The sequence below is a fragment of the Triticum urartu genome, chromosome 2A (assembly GCF_056163025.1).
Source record: "Triticum urartu cultivar PI428250 chromosome 2A, HENAU_Tu73, whole genome shotgun sequence".
NCBI classification, from domain to species: Eukaryota; Viridiplantae; Streptophyta; class Magnoliopsida; order Poales; family Poaceae; genus Triticum; species Triticum urartu.
This window is the reverse complement of record NC_141874.1, coordinates 565,827,252-565,846,893: the sequence shown is the minus strand read 5'-3', so window position 1 is coordinate 565,846,893 and position 19,642 is coordinate 565,827,252. Positions and strand designations below refer to the sequence as shown.

Sequence of the window (19,642 nt, the reverse complement as noted above, 5' to 3'; positions counted from 1 at the left end):
ATTTATTTTAGGCTTTTTAACATTTATTTTTTCGATGCTATTGCTTGCTCATCAACCGATAAGCGTTTGTAGCGATTAGTTAATATAGTTCTAGATACTCCCGCCACTCGGTTGCATAGGGGCATCCTACCAAAACCAAATATCTCGGTATAGTAGTTGCACGCGGGAGAACACATGCTGAACAATTATCGATATTATTGCGCAATAGCAATTGCATTAGTTAGTAATTATTACATGCCATGTTCATGACCCAACGGCTAAAACACCCTATCCACCCGACTTGTATTGGTCAGATTAACATTTCAGTCGTACCGATTCAAACCTCCGAGTAACGGGACCAGAACCCGATGCCTTACCGCGCGGCCACGCCCCATGACAGGGTATTTGCTAGTGGAACTGTTTTTTTATTAGAAATTATAATCTTAATAGCGTTGCTTTCACCTTACATCTATTATTGTAATGCTCATACCAACCTACCATTGCTTGTTACTCTATTCCTTGATCGGACGATATAAGTTAAACACTTCCCGAATCTCCGAAAGGAAAAACCGAGGGATAAATGTTAGCAAAATCGAGCACCAAGAAAACATGGGTATGGCGAAACAAGTACACCCTCTTCCAAATTCGTGTGTGGAAAACTAGTAATAGAGGAAAAAATATGCCCACGTAACAAAATTTGTCTGTCCCTAAAAAAAAACTTTGTGCATGAAACTCCTTTTGAGTCATGTGATTCTCGTCCTTCCCGTAATTGTTCAGAAAAGGAAAAAAAACTACTGAGTCACACACACTTTTGGACACGACCAAAAATTTGTCTAAGATAATAAGTTTTCCAAAGCGTGACCATTCCCGTTCCGTTTCGCACCCTCTGGATTACCTTGTACTCCTAGTGATACTACTACTGCTCCGTCATGCAAGAGTACGACCTAAACAAATCCAGTTCAAGAAGGAAATCGATCAATTTGAAGGATCCAGATCGGCCGCAGTAAAGGAGCCGATAAATTCCTTCCCCAAACCGACGAGGCATCCATCCAACCCACGGCCGCACGGACACGGTCGCACGCGCGCCTCTCCCCCCCAAGAGAGAGTCCAACCGGCGCGAAATTCGCACGGCCGCTGCGGTCACAGCAGCGCACGGGAAGAGAAAGCCCGGGAAGAAAATATTCCCCGGAAAAAGAGATCCCCCGCCCGCCCGCGCAGCGCGCACCCAAGAGAAAGGAAAACCCCCACCGGAACGCAACAAACCAGAGGGAGAGCGGGGAGCCGCCCGCCCCGGAAGTAGAAAAGGGGATCGGCCCGGCCGCCCCCACCCCCAGAGCAGGCAGGCAGGCAGGCCACCACGCGCGCGCCCTCCTCCTCTCCAACCCCTCTCCTCCTCCCGTTCCCTCCCCCTCCCTCGCGCCGCGCGGAAGGCCAAGCGGGAGAAGGAGCCTTGGAGATTTTCCCGGAACCCCCACCCCCTACCTCCTCCCATCAAGGTTTCACCACCACCGCCCGTCCGTCCGCCACCAGCCTCCCCCGCATCGCCGCCCCAACAATCCCAGTCGAGTCATCCGCCCACCCCCACCCCCACCCCCACCCCACCGCCGCCGCATTCGCAGCCGTCCGCCCCCCGCGTCCGCCGCAGAGCCGCCGATCCCCTCCCGAGAGCCCCCGCCCCGTCGGCTCGTGGATCTCGGCTGCCGCCGTCGCCGGTGCTGGTGGGGATTTCGGGTCCCGTGTTTATTGCTCCGATTCGGGCCCTGATTCTCCCCGGATTGCGTTTCCTTTGATGGGGCCGCCGCCGCCGCTCCGGCTCGGGGTGTGATTCTGATTCTGATTCGGGCGGAAGGTAGAGATTGTCGTCTTTTTATTGAGCCCCCCCTGCCTGCCCTGGTTTCTCTGCCGCTATTGGATTGATTTGGGATCCGCGATCGAGATTGCTCCGTGAAGTTTTTGGTCCTAGGTATATTTTTTGACTGGCCCGGATCAGGAATAGAGGGTTCTCTTGCTGGGGGGAGGGAGATCTAGGGTTGCGTCTTCTATAGTTCTCTTTGTGCATGTGCATACTCCATAGAAAAAAACACCAAAAAAAGGAGGGGGTGAGGAGGAGTTGGAGGAGCAGGAGGAGGAGGATTGGAGCGCAGGGGAGTTTGGAGGTTATTATGGCGCTGAATTATCCGTCGTGCTCATTCTTGGTGAGCGACGAGTGCTCTGCCCTGATGCGAGGGTGTGGATGCTGGTCGGAGGAGGCCTCGCCCCTCTCGTCCCCAGGGGTCAACTCCAGGCGCTGGGATGATTTCGAGCCCGATCCTGCGGATCTATTGCCCGTGGATCCCTTTGGGATGAACTTGGGGAACACCATCACTGCAGCCATCGCCAGTTGCCTCGACCGCACGGTCATGTCTGGTGCAGGGCGTTTTGGAAGCGGTGACGGTGGCGCGGCCGACTTGAGTTTTTACCTGAATCATGCTATTGCCGTCTCCCGGGGGCCATCTTGCCTCCCGGGTGGCTTCGGGCGTGCTTTTGAGGGGCCCTTTGTGTTTGGAGGCCTTTATGAGGCCGGAGGCCTTTATGAGGCCGGAGGCGCCAACTGCTCTCAAGGGTTGCCTCCCCTTGTGTCCTGCTCAGGCTCAATTGTACCTGGAGAGGATCCATCTACTTCTGGCAGTGCTGCATTGTTGTGCCGTGAAGGAGTTGATGCCGTGGGAGCGTCCTGCTCACGCCCAATTGTACCTGGAGAGGATCCATCTACTTCTGGCAGTGCTGCATTGTTGTGCCGTGAAGGAGTTGAAGCCGTGGGAGCGTCCTGCTCACGCCCAATTGTACCTGGAGAGGATCCATCTACTTCTGGCAGTGCTGCATTGTTGTGCCGTGAAGGAGTTGATGCCGTGGCAGCGTCCTGCTCACGCCCAATTGTACCTGGAGAGGATCCATCTACTTCTGGCAGTGCTGCATTGGTGTGCTGTGATGGAGTTGATGCCGTGGGAGCGTCATGCTCACGGCCAATTGTACCCGGAGAGGATCCATCTCCTTCTGGCAGTGCTGCATTGGTGTGCTGTGATGGAGTTGATGATGTGGGAAGTGCACCACATGACGGGATGATGTATGCTCTTGCCTATCTTGGGCTTCGTGACATCCTAGCTACAGAGATGGTGTGCAAGTCTTTGCATTCATGGATCCGCAGCGAGTTATTGTGGAAGTGTATCCACATTGAACCGGTATTGAGCGGGAAGATCTCTGATCCTGATCTTCTATTTCTGACACAGAAGATTCCAGGTGATTTGCAGTGTCTAAATATAAATGACTGCATAAATATCACCGACAATGGTTTGAATGCTGTTCTCCAAAGCAATCCGACGTTAACAAAGGTTAGTATGGTCACAATACTTTTTGCAAGTATTTCTAAGAATAATTCAGTTCCTCGAAGGCCTGGGATCATATTTGGCAACAAATTAATCTGTATATGTTCATAATTGCACCAATGTATTTCCTATCTTAGCATACTTTGATAGAAAAAAATAGAATATGCACACAAATTCGAGCTAAATATGACTGACTTAGGTGGTGGTGGTGTACGGACACAACTCCCTCCGATGGAGCTAGGGCCAGTACCTTAGGATACTTTGGGTAGTCGAATGTAGATGTTATATGGGGCATACCATGTTTTTCTTGCTCTTGCTATCTGGGTAGTATTTTCTGCGATGAATATTCACCAAGGTTTTTAAATATGATTTCTCTAGTTATTTTCTGTGATGAATATTCACTATGGCTTTTTTAATACGATTTCTCTAGTAGTTTACATTTAGCACCAACAAAGCTAAGTTAGGTTTCATTTTTTTAGCTAATGCTATTCACTTATCTGTAAATCTGCTAGATCGTTGTCTAGAGGGCAAACTAGTTAAAAAATCAGTATATGTTTTTTACTTTCTCACAATAGTTTAAAGTTGAAACAGCATGATGAAAAACTTGTCCTATCAATTTTAGGGGGGACTCTTGTTATGCTGCATATGCTTTTTGTCATACGTTTTTAATTCAACAGAAATATTTTTGTTTTGTGATTGATTCTAACCTGCTCCTTCTTGTTACAACAGTTGAGTATTGCGCGATGCCCGCGGTTAACTTTGGATGGCCTTATTGCCAATCTAAAGTCATTTAATATGAAAGCAGCGTCGGGTATTAAGAGCCTCAGAATTGACAAAAACTTCAATTTACCAAAAGAGGATTATGAGGAGTTATTATCCTTGTTGAGCATCGACAAGAGACAGGAGTTGCACAACCGGGCTCCGCGATTCCGTCATTCTAATCATTTTTTATTAGATTGCAATGACGGATATGCTCTTGATATTGAGATGTGCCCCATCTGTCAAAGTTACAAACTTGTTTTTGACTGCCCTGAAGTGGAGTGCAGTGACAAGAGATCTGGCAAGTGCCGAGCATGTGAGGTTTGCATCAAGAGATGCCGGCAGTGTGGAAGGTGCTTAGAACGAAATGAGAAGTTTGAAGAGAAATTTGATCTGGTCTACCTTTGCTACAAGTGTCGAGGCGATCCGGCTTCACCATCTCTCGGTGTGGAAAAGGATCTGGTCTCTATTTTATCCAGTGGAAGAATAGCTTCTCCTTGACCATGGAGGAGCAACAGTACATGTCCAGCCATTCAGCCATCTTTCTTAGCATTACTGATGAAGGGAAAAAAAGGAAAAAAATATAGTTTGCTATTCATGAAGGTGTGTGGTCGTTTGACAGATGGTACATTTGCTTGCAAGAAAAACAAAAAAAGATGTTACTAATTCCAGCAGAAATAAAGGGATGGTTCCCACTATTACAGCCTCACCAGCGACCATGAGGTGGGTGGCGCATTACTTTTGGTAACATTTAGTTGTTTGGTGATGAGGAGACACTCATTTCCTTTATTATTATCTTGTTCCAGGGATGTTTCTTCATGGAGTTTGCAGTTCAAGAGTGTATAGGTAGAGGGTGAGATTGGTGTCGGTGTGTTTGCTTGATGCTGCATCTTCCTGTGAAGAAGACTGAAGATGAACTTATTCCTTGGCTTCCAAGTATATTATATCTGTATATGCGTCACATTGTAATAGTTTGCCCTGTATACGTCGTGTCGTATGACTTGGTAACTTGTTTCATAAAAATAAATAAATCAATGACTTCTAACTATTACTATCACTATCTTAAATTTTGTTGCCACATAAGCATCCTTTTTCATCTGTTGCGTTTAGTTGGAGTTTACTGTGAATCTGTGATCATATCCTGTTATGGTACAATCTGCTCCTTGGCTGTCGTCGCAGGCAGCTTTTGGTAAAACCTGAGCAGTTCGTTATGAAATTTTGGGTATTTGGGGAATCCCTTGTTAAGATTGCCTGATATTAGATCGATTCATCCAAAGCTTGCTCTGCTTGTTCTGCTCCCAATAATGTAAGCGGGTTTGGGAAGCATGTCGACTCCGCCTACCTCGCTTGCTTGTCCCACAGGCAAGGCAAAGCAGGGATTCGTTAGAGCTGAGAGGCGGCCAGCAGTAGGTTGATTCTGTCTTTCGAGAGTAGCAATCCACATTCTCATCCGGCAGGAATCCATGTCCCGGAAGCAAGCAGCACCTGTCGCGTTGCTATGCTTTTCTTGCCTTGCGCGCGAGGGAACGTGTTGGCCAACTTGACCATAGCACCGGCCAGAAGGATCAAGCAAGGGAGCCCATGCTTCTAGGGAAGCAGAGTTCACCACTTTGAGAAGACTGAAATCTGGTGCTACCTTGAGTGATCCCTCTAACCCCTTGTTTCATACGTGAAACCTGTTTGTTTCTCGTAGACCACTTTGGCCAGAAATGATCCTTTTGGTGTCTGTTATTTACTTTTTTTTTCTTCTGATATGGATCACTCGGATTCCATTTAAGACACGGCAAGATTGCCGGTTACCGCACGGGTTACATCATCAGGGTAGCTATCAAACCATTCACGAGAGAAAAAGATGCGTGATGGCTACATTCCATATGTAAGAAGCAAATTGTGTGTGCACATTTCTTTGGATGACCCCCACCTGATTCACCGCTACCTGTTTTCTAGTTTCACTAGTTCAAGTAAATCTGAAGAACATGTGGAATGATCCTAGGGCACATCACCTAGGATCTCACATAGTTTTATAACCATACAAAAACAAGTGACAGCGAATGCAATGGTTTGGAAGTAATTCATGATTTCATTTAACGAATAAACAGAATACAGTGCACAACCACCGCCAGAACTACAATCATGGGAAGAATTCTACATGGCCACCAACATCCCTACATAACAACTTGGCTTCAGAAGCTAGTTTCCTGCTCTTAACTATCACTAGATTTGTCAGCCGGTGCTTGGGCTGCGGCTCGAAAGATCTCGCCTCGGCCTCCTTCCCCAGCAGCACAAGCTCCCGGGAGGGCATCACGTTGCCCCACCAGAACTCACGCAGGACGTCGTGGATGAGCTCCCAGTATGCGCGGTCCCGAGGCACTCGGAACAGGCTGCTCCCGTTGGGTGTCCAGCAGTAGAGGTCGACCCAGTCTCTGCCCATGATCTCCATCAGCCCCTGCACCTGCGGCATGTAGTAGTATGGCACGATACGCCATGGAAGAGCAAGCTCGGGCTTACCCTTGTTGTACGGGCACTTGACTTCCAGGATCCCACCATCAGGGTCACACCCAAGAACGCCGTCAGGTGAAGCTCCGAGCCACCCCAATTTAGCCTCGGTGTGCACTGCGAAGCCAAGGGAACCCACTGACCGTCCTGTGATGCTCGTGTACTGCTCTACGGCCATGCTTTCATGATTGGTTCCCCAGGCCATGGCAGCCATGGCTGCATCCGCCAACTTGATATCTGTTGGTCCAAAGACCTTCTCACTCCAAAGCTCTGACCGTCTGTTGCCGGCCCAGAAACCCAAGGCAGTGCTGAAGGTGCTTGTGGTGAGCTTATCCTTGCGCAGAGCAAACCACTCCTCTGACCGCTGGGCTACATCAGCCGGCGGAAGCTGGGCCGACACCATGAGGGCTGAAGATGGCGAGAGAGATAGCGGTGATGACCGGGTAGTGTAGATCTGCAACGATGAACGCGAGCAGCTGCGAGGAATATAGCCTTCAAAGTTTCGTCTTGACGGCAAGGATGCAGATGGAGTTAACCGCACACGCGATGTTGAGCAAAATGCCGTTGGAATCGGCAGGAGCGACCTGAACAAATAAGAAACTGCTCAACGGTTAGACAACATTGTGATGCGGTTTGGATAAGTAGTAGGGAAGAGCTGAGAAAGCATACAGAGGAAGTGCTCCACAAGAATGGTGAACCTATGAATGTGCGTGTAACACATGACAGAGTTTGTGTTGTGCTTCTCTTATATGAAGAGATTGCCTCGCTTCTTGGATAAAGCATGAAAGAATTTTGCAAGCAACCACCAAGGGCTTATTCCTTGCCTGGCTCCAGGAAGCAGACATGCTTGGGACAAGTAAGCATTTCTGACAGGTGCAAAGCTTATGCTGCTACTAGAACGAAAACAAACTCTAGGTAACTGCAAATGACAGCCTGCAATCTTGTTCCATTTTTTATCTACCACTAGTTGGGAGATACTGTACGAGCCTTGTACTCAGATTCCAACATGTACAGACATTACAAAGTGAATCGATTACGATCAAATTTGGAACAACAATCAGTAAGCTACAATAATCCAAAAAACAACCTGAAACTAAACGGGACTACCGCGAGCATTTCCCAAATAATTTCCGCGTTTGGGAGTGAGAAGCATTCATGTCGTCGTTCACGACGCTCTGAAGCTCTCGAGGAGCGTGGGGGTTGCGATTGACACTGAAGGTGAAACCATAGAGCAGCGGGGCGAGCAGTGGCGGGGGTGGGTCGCTCACTCACCTGCGCGTTGCGGGAGCGCGAGCGACGACGCTGGTAGAGCCGAGCGAAGCCTCGGCCGTGGCGGCCCGGCCCCGCGGCTCAGCGCGTGACGGCCGGCGGCGGCCGCCTGCGGAGAAGCTGCCATGGCTAGGTCTCCGCTTGGGGATGGACCTGGTTCCGTCTGGGTTCGGGACGGGACGAGCGAAAGGTCTCGGTCTGGGACTCTGGGTCGAACACAACCAGCCTTCCTTTCCTTCGGTGCAGGGGCAAAAGCGTCCATAAAAAAGTATACGAATCAGGTGGAATTTATCCAACAGTCCCACGAGCAGGGAGCAGCCGCCGCGGCAGCGAAGAGTGGGGACGGGGAAGCGATCGGAGGCAATGGCGAACGGCGGCGACGGCGACGGCGACGTCCCGGAGAACGCCAACGAGCGTAAGGCCAGCCATTCGCTTGCGGGTTTTAGACCCGTTTCTGATGAATTTTCTGTGTTTCGCCGCCGCAGATTGCCCCGGGACGCAGTCGGAGGCGGCAGGGAAGGCGGAGTCCTGCGCCGGGGTGCCCCAACCAGCAGATCTGCGCCACCGCGCCCAAGGGCCCCGACCCAGGTAACACCACCCTGCCCCTCTGCACCTTACTTTTCCCCAGTCTGATCCTTGTGCGGTTGGCCACGCGATGTCAGTGTGGCTTGCTTGCTAGCATGTTGCCCCGATGCTTGCTGTTGGCCAGGTTTTTATTGTTGTTACAGCTGAGTACGAGCTTAGTAGAGAGCGTATGGTCTGCACTTGTGTGACTATTCTTTGCGATTGTGTGTGAATTTTGTTGAGCTCGTGTGCACAAGATGTTACACTTTGGTTGTCACATACTCACCATGTGAGCGAATTTGCATGCTTTCTCTGTGTACAAAGTTATTTTGGTATATCTGACCAGGAATTCCATGATGTTGAAGAAGTTAAGATAGTACATAAATAGCGGTCTGATATGCACTAGAAAATATGAGATACCTGAAAGATCTACAGTTAGTTCACTGACTCTCAGGTACTGTTTATATACCGGATGAGGGTGTTCTTGTTACATCTTGTACCGGTTAGTTAACCCAACTTAATTTGATCACATGAAGAAGTGCTATGTCAGGAAAAAGTACTTGAAGAACGTACTGCCGCATGCCTGCATTTTGATTCTCATACATGTACGCAAATGCAGTTAATTCTGCATGTGTGCCGGTTCTATTACTGGTGATGCCAGCTGTCATTTTTTGACCTAGCTATAAGAACTTTTAACCTAAGGTCCCACAAGCACACAGAAGCCACATTACTCTTGACTGTTTTATGTCACGTGACATATCATACCTGGCCTTTAGCATGATTATACATACATATAAAATGCAATTCATGTCTTATGCGATTGTTTCTGCATCCATAATATCTTGCTGTTCTTTCATCTCTAGTATATTTATTCTTGGCGAGACAATGCTAAGCTGGGTCATTTCATTTTCAGACCTGCTTGCCATCATTGAGCGAATGAATACTGTGAAACATAAGATACTGGTGTTGTCTGGCAAGGGTGGTGTAGGGAAGAGTACTTTTTCAGCCCAGCTCTCATTTGCCCTTGTTGAGATGGACTATCAGGTCGGCCTTCTTGACATAGACATATGCGGACCTAGCATCCCAAAAATGTTAGATATTCATCAAAGCAATGTTGGCTGGTCACCAGTGTATGTTGAGTCCAACCTTGGTGTCATGTCAATTGGATTCATGCTGCCGAACCCAGATGATGCTGTCATATGGAGAGGTCCTCGCAAGAATGGGCTCGTCCGCGCCTATGAAGAACTCCCAACAAGAATTAACAGTAGTGGAATGGGCATAAACAATAAAAGCACATGTTCATTCCTATAACAATCGTAGAGCTTAACTGCAAAAAAGCACTATGATCTGTTTCAACCGCTATTGGGTGCTCAGAAATGATTTTCAGTTCTTTTTCCTAGAATGCAGCCTACAATATCAACAAAGGTAGACAAGCCACCAAAACATGAAAGCAAACATTAAGGCAACTACTCATTTTGAAACAGTTCAATTTCAAAATGTCAAAACCGGTCTATTCAATTTTAATTATTTATACTAGGATCACTGGCTGCCTTGAAGCATATGCAACACAGGATTAACACGTTAGCCTAGGGATGATGAGCTGTAGGTGTCAGCCTACAACAGTATTATCACAGTATCAGTGCATATGAAGAACTCCAACAAGAATTAACAGTCATGAAGTGGGCATAAGCAATAAAATCACATTTTGATCCATCCTACAAGCTTAACTCCAAGAACGTATTGATATTGTGCCAATGTGCTAGTTTTTTTTTTACATTTTAAAATGTGCTAATGCGTCCGGTGTACCAGTAGCACCACAAGTACCGGCATTCTCATACAGAAAAGGCTGAACTTTCCTATGATGGCAGGTCTGCTCCCAATCACCAGCCAAATACAAATCCAAACAACTAAGCAACAAAACTAACCAGAGCCGAGCAGCTAGTCTTGACTGTTGATATGAAACAAAATAGGCTAAAAGCTGTTTGAGACGTAAAATATATAAGCTAGATTGGTAAAAGCTGTTGACACGAAACAAAACTACCCCATCTTATTTCCACAGATATGAAAGAGAAAGAGAGGATAAAGGTATCAACACAAAAATATTGGGGTGAATTTGGTCCAAATATATAAGCTAGATTGGTAAAAGGTATGTTTGACACAATTAAACTTGAACCCAACACATAGCTTGAAAAGCATGTCCGCTTCATGCAGCACACCAATTGGAAGGGAGCATAAATGAAATCGCGATCCATCTTTCCTAACCCTTTCTCCTTCATGGCACCATCCATTCCTGCAGCAAGTAAATTAGCATCAAAATGTGACCTCAGTTATATTTCGATATTTCATAGCCGATATAAAAAATAAATTAGAATGCAAAAATGTGTTCTCTTAAAGAGACATTTTATAGCTAGTTCTGATGTACAGAGAATATAATAATGATTACAGCAAAGATAGCAATGAAGCTAAACAGTAGAACCTTTTACAAACAGAATTTACATATTTAGCCCATAAGAGATATAAATCTATGATGTTATAATCAGATGGGCACTCAAATCTGTCAAGACTAAGAACAAATCTTGTTTGTGGGTAAGATAAAAATTCTGAACCAGTGTAAGCAGCATAAATGGGTTTTTAATAACCAAAATCAAACGAGGAACCAAGATATATCAGCCGCATTTTCCACTGAAAGCTAGATGGCACAAAGCCAGAAGAACTCAGCAAAGCTTCTTCTATTTTCAAAACATCAAGTGTCATTTTTTTCAGATCCAGAGGCAAATGAAATTGTTTTCAATTTGCTGTTCCATAGTTCATTCATTCAGTTTGCCTTTTGCATCAGAATGATTTCTGGGTTCAACCATACCTCAGTTTCCGTTGCTGCATGTGGAGGCACATGATGCAACATTTCCTTTCTCCTCAGAAGCTGGATCAGAGTTTACAAGGCTGTCCCTGGAGATAGTAGAGTAAGAGATGGTATTACTGAGCTAACAAAGCCAAGACAGTATCACTCAATTTTACACTTATACTAGCATTAGTACCAAGCAAACAACAGCAGCACAACTCAAATGATTAGAAAGCAACACAAAAAACTTATCTCAAGAAAGCAACAGAAATGTTACTCAGATTATACCTGCAATGATTCTCAGCATCTTCTTCAAGTCTAGCAACAAAATCATACTGATAATCATCATGAGCAGAATGTTCAAGAGATCCGTCAAATTTTTGCCTTACAACTTCTAAGGCAAAGCGCCGGATCAATCTGTTCAGGTAGGATACGTTGGAGTCATAATACTTATCCCTCAGGTTCCGAGTCATGAAGCCAGCTTCAATTGTAATGCCCTTGACAAATCATGATTTTGTAATGAGTTACAACGAAGTTGAATAAGAAGTATAACACATTTTGGTTTGATTTTTTGCATACATACCAGCAGGGCAGCTTTTTTAACCAGAAGAGCAGCATCAGAACAAGCCTGAGAACCTTTCATGCAACTTAAGGCAAACATCCGTATCTGTGTGCTCTTGTGGGGTGATTCTGTTGGGGAACGTAGCAGAAATTCAAAATTTTCTACGCATCACCAAGATCATCTATGGAGTAATCTAGCAACGAAGGGAAGGAGAGTGCATCTACATACCCTTGTAGATCGCTAAGCGGAAGCGTTCAAGTGAACGGGGTTGATGGAGTCGTACTCGTCGTGATCCAAATCACCGATGATCCTAGTGCCGAACGGACGGCACCTCCGTGTTCAACACACGTACAGCCCGGCGACGTCTCCTACGCCTTGATCCAGCAAGGGGAGAAGGAGAGGTTGGGGAAGACTCCATCCAGCAGCAGCACGACGGCGTGGTGGTGGTGGAGGAGCGCGGGACTCCAGCAGGGCTTCGCCAAGCACTACGAGAGACGAGGAGGGAGAGGGGTAGGGCTGCGCCAACAGGGAGAGAATTCGTGTGTTGGGCAGCCCCCATACCTCAAGTATATATAGGGGGAGGGGAGGGGCTGCGCCCCCACCTAGGGTTCCCTCCCTAGGGGTGGCGGCAGCCCCTAGATCCCATCTGGGAGGCGGCCACAAGGGGGAGAGGGGGAGGCGCACCTAGGGTGGGCCTTAAGGCCCATCTGCCCTAGGGTTTGCCCCCTTCCCCTCTTGGAGGCGCCTTGGGCCTTAGTGGGAGGCGCCCCAGCCCACCTAGGGGCTGGTCCCTTCCCACTATTGGCCCATGTAGGCCTCCGGGGCTGGTGGCCCCACCTGGTGGACCCCCGGACCCTTCCGGTGGTCCCGGTACACTACCGGTGATGCCCGGAACAATTCCGGTGGCCAATACCATACTTCCTATATATCAATCTTTACTTCCGGACCATTCCGGAACTCCTCGTGACGTCCGGGATCTCATCTGGGACTTCGAACAACATTCGGTAACCGCGTACATACTTTCCCTATAACCCTAGCGTCATCGAACCTTAAGTGTGTAGACCCTACGGGTTCGTGAGTCATGCAGACATGGCCGAGACAACTCTCCGGTCAATAACCAACAGCGGGATCTGGATACCCATGTTGGCTCCCACATGCTCCACGATGATCTCATCGGATGAACCACGATGTCAAGGACTTAATCAATCCCGTATACAATTCCCTTTGTCTAGCGGTACGATACTTGCCCGAGATTCGATCGTCGGTATCCCGATACCTTGTTCAATCTCGTTACAGGCAAGTCTCTTTACTCGTTCCGTAACACATCATCCCGTGATCAACTCCTTGGTCACATTGTGCACATTATGATGATGTCCTACCGAGTGGGCCCAGAGATACCTCTCCGTTTACACGGAGTGACAAATCCCAGTCTCGATTCGTGCCAACCCAACAGACACTTTCGGAGATACCTGTAGTGTACCTTTATAGCCACCTAGTTACATTGTGACGTTTGGCACACCCAAAGCACTCCTACGGTATTTGGGAGTTGCACAATCTCATGGTCTAAGAAAATGATACTTGACATTAGAAAAGCTTTAGCAAACGAACTACACGATCTTTGTGCTAGGCTTAGGATTGGGTCTTGTCCATCACATCATTCTCCTAATGATGTGATCCCGTTATCAACGACATCCAATGTCCATGGTCAGGAAACCGTAACCATCTATTGATCAACGAGCTAGTCAACTAGAGGCTTACTAGGGACGTGGTGTTGTCTATGTATCCACACATGTATCTGAGTTTCCTATCAATACAATTCTAGCATGGATAATAAACGATTATCATGAATAAGGAAATATAATAATAACCAATTTATTGTTGCCTCTAGGGCATATTTCTAACAGTCTCCCACTTGCACTAGAGTCAATAATCTAGTTCACATCGCCATGTGATTAACACTCACAAGTCACATCGCCATGTGACCAACATCCAAGAGTCTACTAGACTCAATGATCTAGTTCACATCACTATGTGATAAACACTCAAAGAGTTCTGGGTTTGATCATGTTATGCTTGTGAGAGAGGTTGTAGTCAACGGGTCTTGCCATATTCAGATCCCTATGTATTTTGCAAAACTTTATATCGTAGATGCTGCTGCCACGTTCCACTTGGAGCTATTCCAAATTGTTGCTCCATTATACGTATCCGGTATCTCTACTCAGAGCTATCCGGATAGGTGTTAAGCTTGCATCGACGTAACTCTTTACGTCGAACTCTTTATCACCTCCATAACCGAGAAACATTTCCTTATTCCTCTAAGGATAATTTTGACCGCTATCTGGTGATCTACTCCTAGATCACCTTTGTACCCTCTTGCCAGACACGTGGCAAGGCACACATCAAGTGCGGTACTCAGCATGACATACCGTATAGAGCCTATGACAAGAGCATAGGGGACGACCTTCGTCCTTCCTCTTTCTTCTGCCGTGGTCAATCTTTGAGTCTTACTCAACTTCACACCTTTACTACTCAGGTAAGAACCCCTTCTTTGACTGATCTATTTTGAACTCCTTCAAAAACATGTCAAGGTGTGCGTTCTTTGAAAGTATCATCAGGTGTCTTGATCTATCTCTATAGATCTTGATGCCCAATATGTAAGCAGCTTTATCCAGGTCTTCCTTTGAAAAACACTCTTCAGACAACCATTTATGCTTTCCAGAAATTCTACATTATTTCGGATCAACAATATGTCATCCACATATACTTATCAGAAATGTTGTAGTGCTCCCACTCACTTTCTTGTAAATACAAGTTTCTAGCAAACATTGTATAAACCTAAAAGCTTTGATCACTCCATCAAAACATATATTCCGATTCCGAGATGCTTGCTCTAGTCCATAGAAGGATTGCTGGAGCCAACATACTTTTTAGCATCCTTAGGATCATCAAAACCTTTTATTGTATCACATACAACTTTTCTTACGAAAACTGGTAAGAAAACTTGTTTTGACATCTATCTGTAAGATTTCATAATCGAAAAATACATCTAATGTTAACATGATTCTGACGGACTTAAGCATCGCTACGGGTGAGAAATTCTCATTGTAGTCAACTCCTTGAACTTGTGAAAAGACTCTTTCCCACAAGTCGAGCTTCATAGACGGTAACATTACCGCCCACGTCCGTCTTCTTCTTAAAGATCCATTTATCTCAATGGCTTGCCGATCATCGGGCAAGTCCACCAAAGTCCATACTTTGTTCTGATATATGGATCCTATTTCGGATTTCATGGCTTCTAACCATTTGTCGGAATACGGGCCCACCATCGCTTCTCCATAGCTCGTAGGTTCATTGTTGTCTAACAACATGATGTCTAAGACAGGATTACCGTACCACTCAGGAGTAGTACATATCCTTGTCGACCTACGATGTTCGATAGCAACTTGATCTGAAGCTTCATGATCACTATCATTAAATTCCTATTCAACAGACGTAGGCGCCGCAGAAAACATCTTTCTGTGTCGCATCACTCTCTGGTTGAAGTAAAGGTTTGACAACCTCATCAAGTTCTATCTTCCTCCCACTCAATTCTATCGAGAGAAACTCCTTCTCGAGAAAGGACCCGTTCTTAGCGACAAATAATTTGCCCTCGGATCTGAGATAGAAGGTATACCCAACTTTCACCTTTGGGTATCCTATGAAGATGTGTTTGTCTGCTTTGGGTTCGAGCTTCTTCGGCTGAAGCCTTAAGCATCGCAGCCCCAAACATTAAGAAACGACAACTTTGGTTTCTTGCCAAACCAATGTTCATACGACGTCGTCTCAACGGACTTAGATGGTGTCCTATCTAAAGTGAATGCAGCTGTCTCTAACGCATAACCTCAAAATGAAAACGGTAGATTGATAAGAGACATCATCAATCGCACCATACCTCATAAGGTTCGATTACGACGCCCGGACACACCATAACCCAGTGGTGTTCCAGGTGGCTTCAACTGTGAAACAATTCCACAATGTCTTAAGTGTTTACCAAACTCATAACTCAGATATTCTCATTGATCAGATCGTAGGAATTTGATCTTCTTGTTATGATGATTCTTAACTTCACTCTGAAATGGCTTGAACTTTTCAAACGTTTCAGACTTGTGCTTCATTAAGTAAATATACCTATATCTACTCAAATCGTCAGTGAAGATGAGAAAATAGCGATATCCACCGCACGCTTCAATTCTCATTGGATCACACGCATCAGCATGTATGATTTCCAACAAGTCACTTGCCCGTTTCATTGTACCTGAAAGCGGGGTCTTAGTCATCCTGCCCATGAGGCATGGCTCGCATGTGTCAAGCGATTCAAAATCAAGTGACTCCAAACGTCCATCGACATGGAGTTTCTTCATGCATCTTACGCCAATATGACCTAAGCGGCAGTGCCACAAGAAAGTGGTACTATCATTATTAACTCTACATCCTTTGGCGTGAACATGTGTATTACCACGACCGAGATTCAATGAACCATTCACATAGGGTGCATGACCATGAAAGGTATTATTCATGTAAACAGAATAACCATTATTCTCTAATTTAAATGAATAATCGTATTGCAATGAACATGATCTAATCATATTCATGCTTAACGTAGACACCTGATAACATTTATCTAGGTTCAATACTAATCCCGAAGGCAGATGGAGCGTGCGATGGTGATCTCATCAACTTTGGAAATACTTCCAACACACATCGTCACCTCGCCCTTAGCCAGTCTCCGTTTAGTCCGTAGCTTTTGCTTCAAGTCACCAGTAATAGCAACTGAACCGGTATCCAATACCCAGGTGCTACCAGGAGTACTAGCGAGGTACACATTAATAACACGTATATACTTTGTTGAAGTTGCCAGCCTTCTTATCTACCATGCATTTGGGGTAATTCCGCTACCAGTGACCGTTCCCCTTACAATAGAAGCACTTAGTCTTGGGTTTGGGTTCAACCTTGGGTTCCTTCACTGGAGCGGCAACTGGTTTGCCATCCATGAAGTTTCCCTTCTAGCCCTTGCCCTTCTTGAAACCAGTGGTCTTGTTAAACCATCAACACTTGATGCTCCTTCTTGATTTCTACCTATTGCGGTCTTAAGCACCGCGAACAGCTCCGGGATCAACTGCATCCCTTGCATGTCATAGTTCATCACGAAGATCTAGTAGCTTAGTGATAGTGGCTAGAGAACTCTATCAATCACTATCTTATCTGGAAGTTTAACTCCCACTTGATTTAAGTGATTGTAGCACCCAGACATTCTGAGCACATGCTCACTAGCTGAGCTATTCTCCTCCATCTTGTTGGCAAAAGAACTTGTCAGAGGTCTCACACCTCTCAACACGGGCATGAGCCTGAAATCCCAATTTCAGCTCTTGGAACATCCCATATGTCTTATGGCGTTCAAAACGTCATTGAAATCCCGATTCTAAGCCGTAAAGTATGGTGCACTAAACTATCATGTAGTCATCAGGATGTATCTGTCAGGTGTTCACAACATCCACAGGCGACGTTGTAGGGGTTTGCACATCGAGCGGTGCATCAAAGACGTAAGCCTTCTGTGTAGCAGTGAGGACACTCCTTGGACTACGGACCTAGTCCGCATCATTGCTTATAATATCTTTCAACTTAATCTTTCTCTAGGAACGTATTGAAATAGGGAACGTGAGCTATTTATCTACAACATATTTGCGAAGACAATTCAGACTATGTTCATGATAATTGAGTTCATCTAATGAACTCCCACTCAGATAGACATCCCTCTAGTCATCTAAGTGAAACATGATCCGAGTCAACTAGGCCGTGTCCGATCATCACGTGAGACGGACTAGTCAACATCGGTGAACATCTTCATGTTGATCGTATCTTCTATACGACTCATACTCGACCTTTTGGTCTTCCGTGTTCCGAGGCCATGTCTGTACATGCTAGGCTCGTCAAGTCAACCTAAGTGTTTTTGCTGTGTAAATCTGGCTTACACCCGTTGTATTCGAACGTTAGAGTCTATCACACCCGATCATCACGTGGTGCTTCGAAACAACGAACCTTCGCAACGGTGCACAGTTAGGGGGAACACTTTTCTTGAAATTTTAGTGAGGGGTCATCTTATTTAAGCTACCATCGTTCTAAGCAAATAAGATGTAAAACATGATAAACATCACATGCAATCAAATAGTGACATGATATGGCCAATATCATTTTGCTCCTTTTGATCTCCATCTTCGGGGCTCCATGATCATCGTTGTCACCGGCATGACACCATGATCTCCATCATCGTGTCTTCTTGAAGTTGTCTCGTCATCTATTACTTCTACTACTATGGCTAACGCTTTAGCAATAAAGTAAAGTAATTACATGACGTTTATGTTGACACGCAGGTCATAAATAAATAAAGACAACTCTTATGGCTCCTGCCGGTTGTCATACTCATCGACATGCAAGTCGTGATTCCTATTACAAGAACATGATCAATCTCATACATCACATATATCATTCATCACATCCTTTTGGCCATATCACATCACAAGGCATATGCTGCAAAAACAAGTTAGACGTCCTCTAATTGTTGTTGCAAGTTTTTACGTGGCTGCTATAGGTTTCTAGCAAGAACGTTTCTTACCTACGCGAAAACCACAACGTGATATGCCAATTTCTATTTACCCTTCATAAGGACCCTTTTCATCGAATCCGATCCGACTAAAGTGGGAGAGACAGACACCCGCTAGCCACCTTATGCAACTAGTGCATGTCAGTCGGTGGAACCAGTCTCACGTAAGAGTACGTGTAAGGTCGGCCCGGGCCGCTTCATCCCACGATGCCGCCGAATCAAGATAAGACTAGTAACGGCAAGTAAATTGACAATATCGACGCCCACAACTGCTTTGTGTTCTACTCGTGCATAGAAACTACGCATAGACCTAGCTCATGATGCCACTGTTGGGGAACGTAGCAGAAATTCAAAATTTTCTACGCATCACCAAGATCAATCTATGGAGTAATCTAGCAACGAGGGGAAGGAGAGTGCATCTACATACCCTTGTAGATCGCTAAGCGGAAGCGTTCAAGTGAACGGGGTTGATGGAGTCGTACTCGTCGTGATCCAAATCACCGATGATCCTAGTGCCGAACGGACGGCACCTCCGTGTTCAACACACGTACAGCCCGGCGACGTCTCCTACGCCTTGATCCAACAAGGGGAGAAGGAGAGGTTGGGGAAGACTCCATCCAGCAGCAGCACGCCGGCGTGGTGGTGGTGGAGGAGCGCGGGACTCCAGCAGGGCTTCGCCAAGCACTACGAGAGACGAGGAGGGAGAGGGGTAGGGCTGCGCCAACAGGGAGAGAATTCGTGTGTTGGGCAGCCCCCATACCTCAAGTATATATAGGGGGAGGGGAGGGGCTGCGCCCCCACCTAGGGTTCCCTCCCTAGGGGTGGCGGCAGCCCCTAGATCCCACCTGGGAGGCGGCCACAAGGGGGAGAGGGGGAGGCGCACCTAGGGTGGGCCTTAAGGCCCATCTGCCCTAGGGTTTGCCCCCTTCCCCTCTTGGAGGCGCCTTGGGCCTTAGGGGGAGGCGCCCCAGCCTACCTAGGGGCTGGTCCCTTCCCACTATTGGCCTATGTAGGCCTCCGGGGCTGGTGGCCTCACCTGGTGGACCCCCGGACCCTTCCGGTGGTCCCGGTACACTACCGGTGATGTCCGGAACAATTCCGGTGGCCAAAACCATACTTCCTATATATCAATCTTTACCTCCGGACCATCCGGAACTCCTCGTGACGTCCGGGAT

General features: G+C 46.5%; 2 protein-coding genes and 1 pseudogene across 4 annotated transcripts; 2 read left to right on the top strand and 1 right to left on the bottom strand.

Annotated features, from left to right (window-relative positions):
- Positions 1 to 1,267: 1,267 nt before the first annotated feature.
- Positions 1,268 to 5,151, top strand: LOC125538776 (uncharacterized). The gene is made up of 3 exons (XM_048702066.2): positions 1,268 to 3,347; positions 4,071 to 4,823; positions 4,907 to 5,151. Exons 1-2 carry the CDS (start codon positions 2,037 to 2,039, stop codon positions 4,599 to 4,601), a joined length of 1,842 nt encoding a protein of 613 aa, XP_048558023.2. The 5' UTR covers positions 1,268 to 2,036; the 3' UTR covers positions 4,602 to 4,823; positions 4,907 to 5,151.
- Positions 5,152 to 6,079: 928 nt separating this feature from the next.
- On the bottom strand, positions 6,080 to 7,992 carry LOC125538777 (Restriction endonuclease, type II-like superfamily protein). Of its 2 annotated transcripts, none has more exons than XM_048702067.2 (2): positions 7,869 to 7,992; positions 6,080 to 7,196 (listed from the first exon to the last, which is right to left on the bottom strand). In XM_048702067.2, exons 1-2 carry the CDS (start codon positions 7,990 to 7,992, stop codon positions 6,232 to 6,234), a joined length of 1,089 nt encoding a protein of 362 aa, XP_048558024.1. In that variant the 3' UTR covers positions 6,080 to 6,231. The 2 variants fall into 2 exon arrangements, with proteins under 2 accessions (XP_048558024.1, XP_087400501.1); XM_087544375.1 differs by lacking the exon at positions 7,869 to 7,992 and adding an exon at positions 7,266 to 7,842.
- Positions 7,993 to 8,093: 101 nt separating this feature from the next.
- On the top strand, positions 8,094 to 9,824 carry LOC125538774 (cytosolic Fe-S cluster assembly factor NBP35-like; annotated as a pseudogene). The gene is made up of 3 exons (XR_007296509.2): positions 8,094 to 8,280; positions 8,351 to 8,453; positions 9,343 to 9,824. The product of XR_007296509.2 is annotated as a cytosolic Fe-S cluster assembly factor NBP35-like (transcript).
- The last annotated feature ends 9,818 nt before the right edge of the window (positions 9,825 to 19,642 follow it).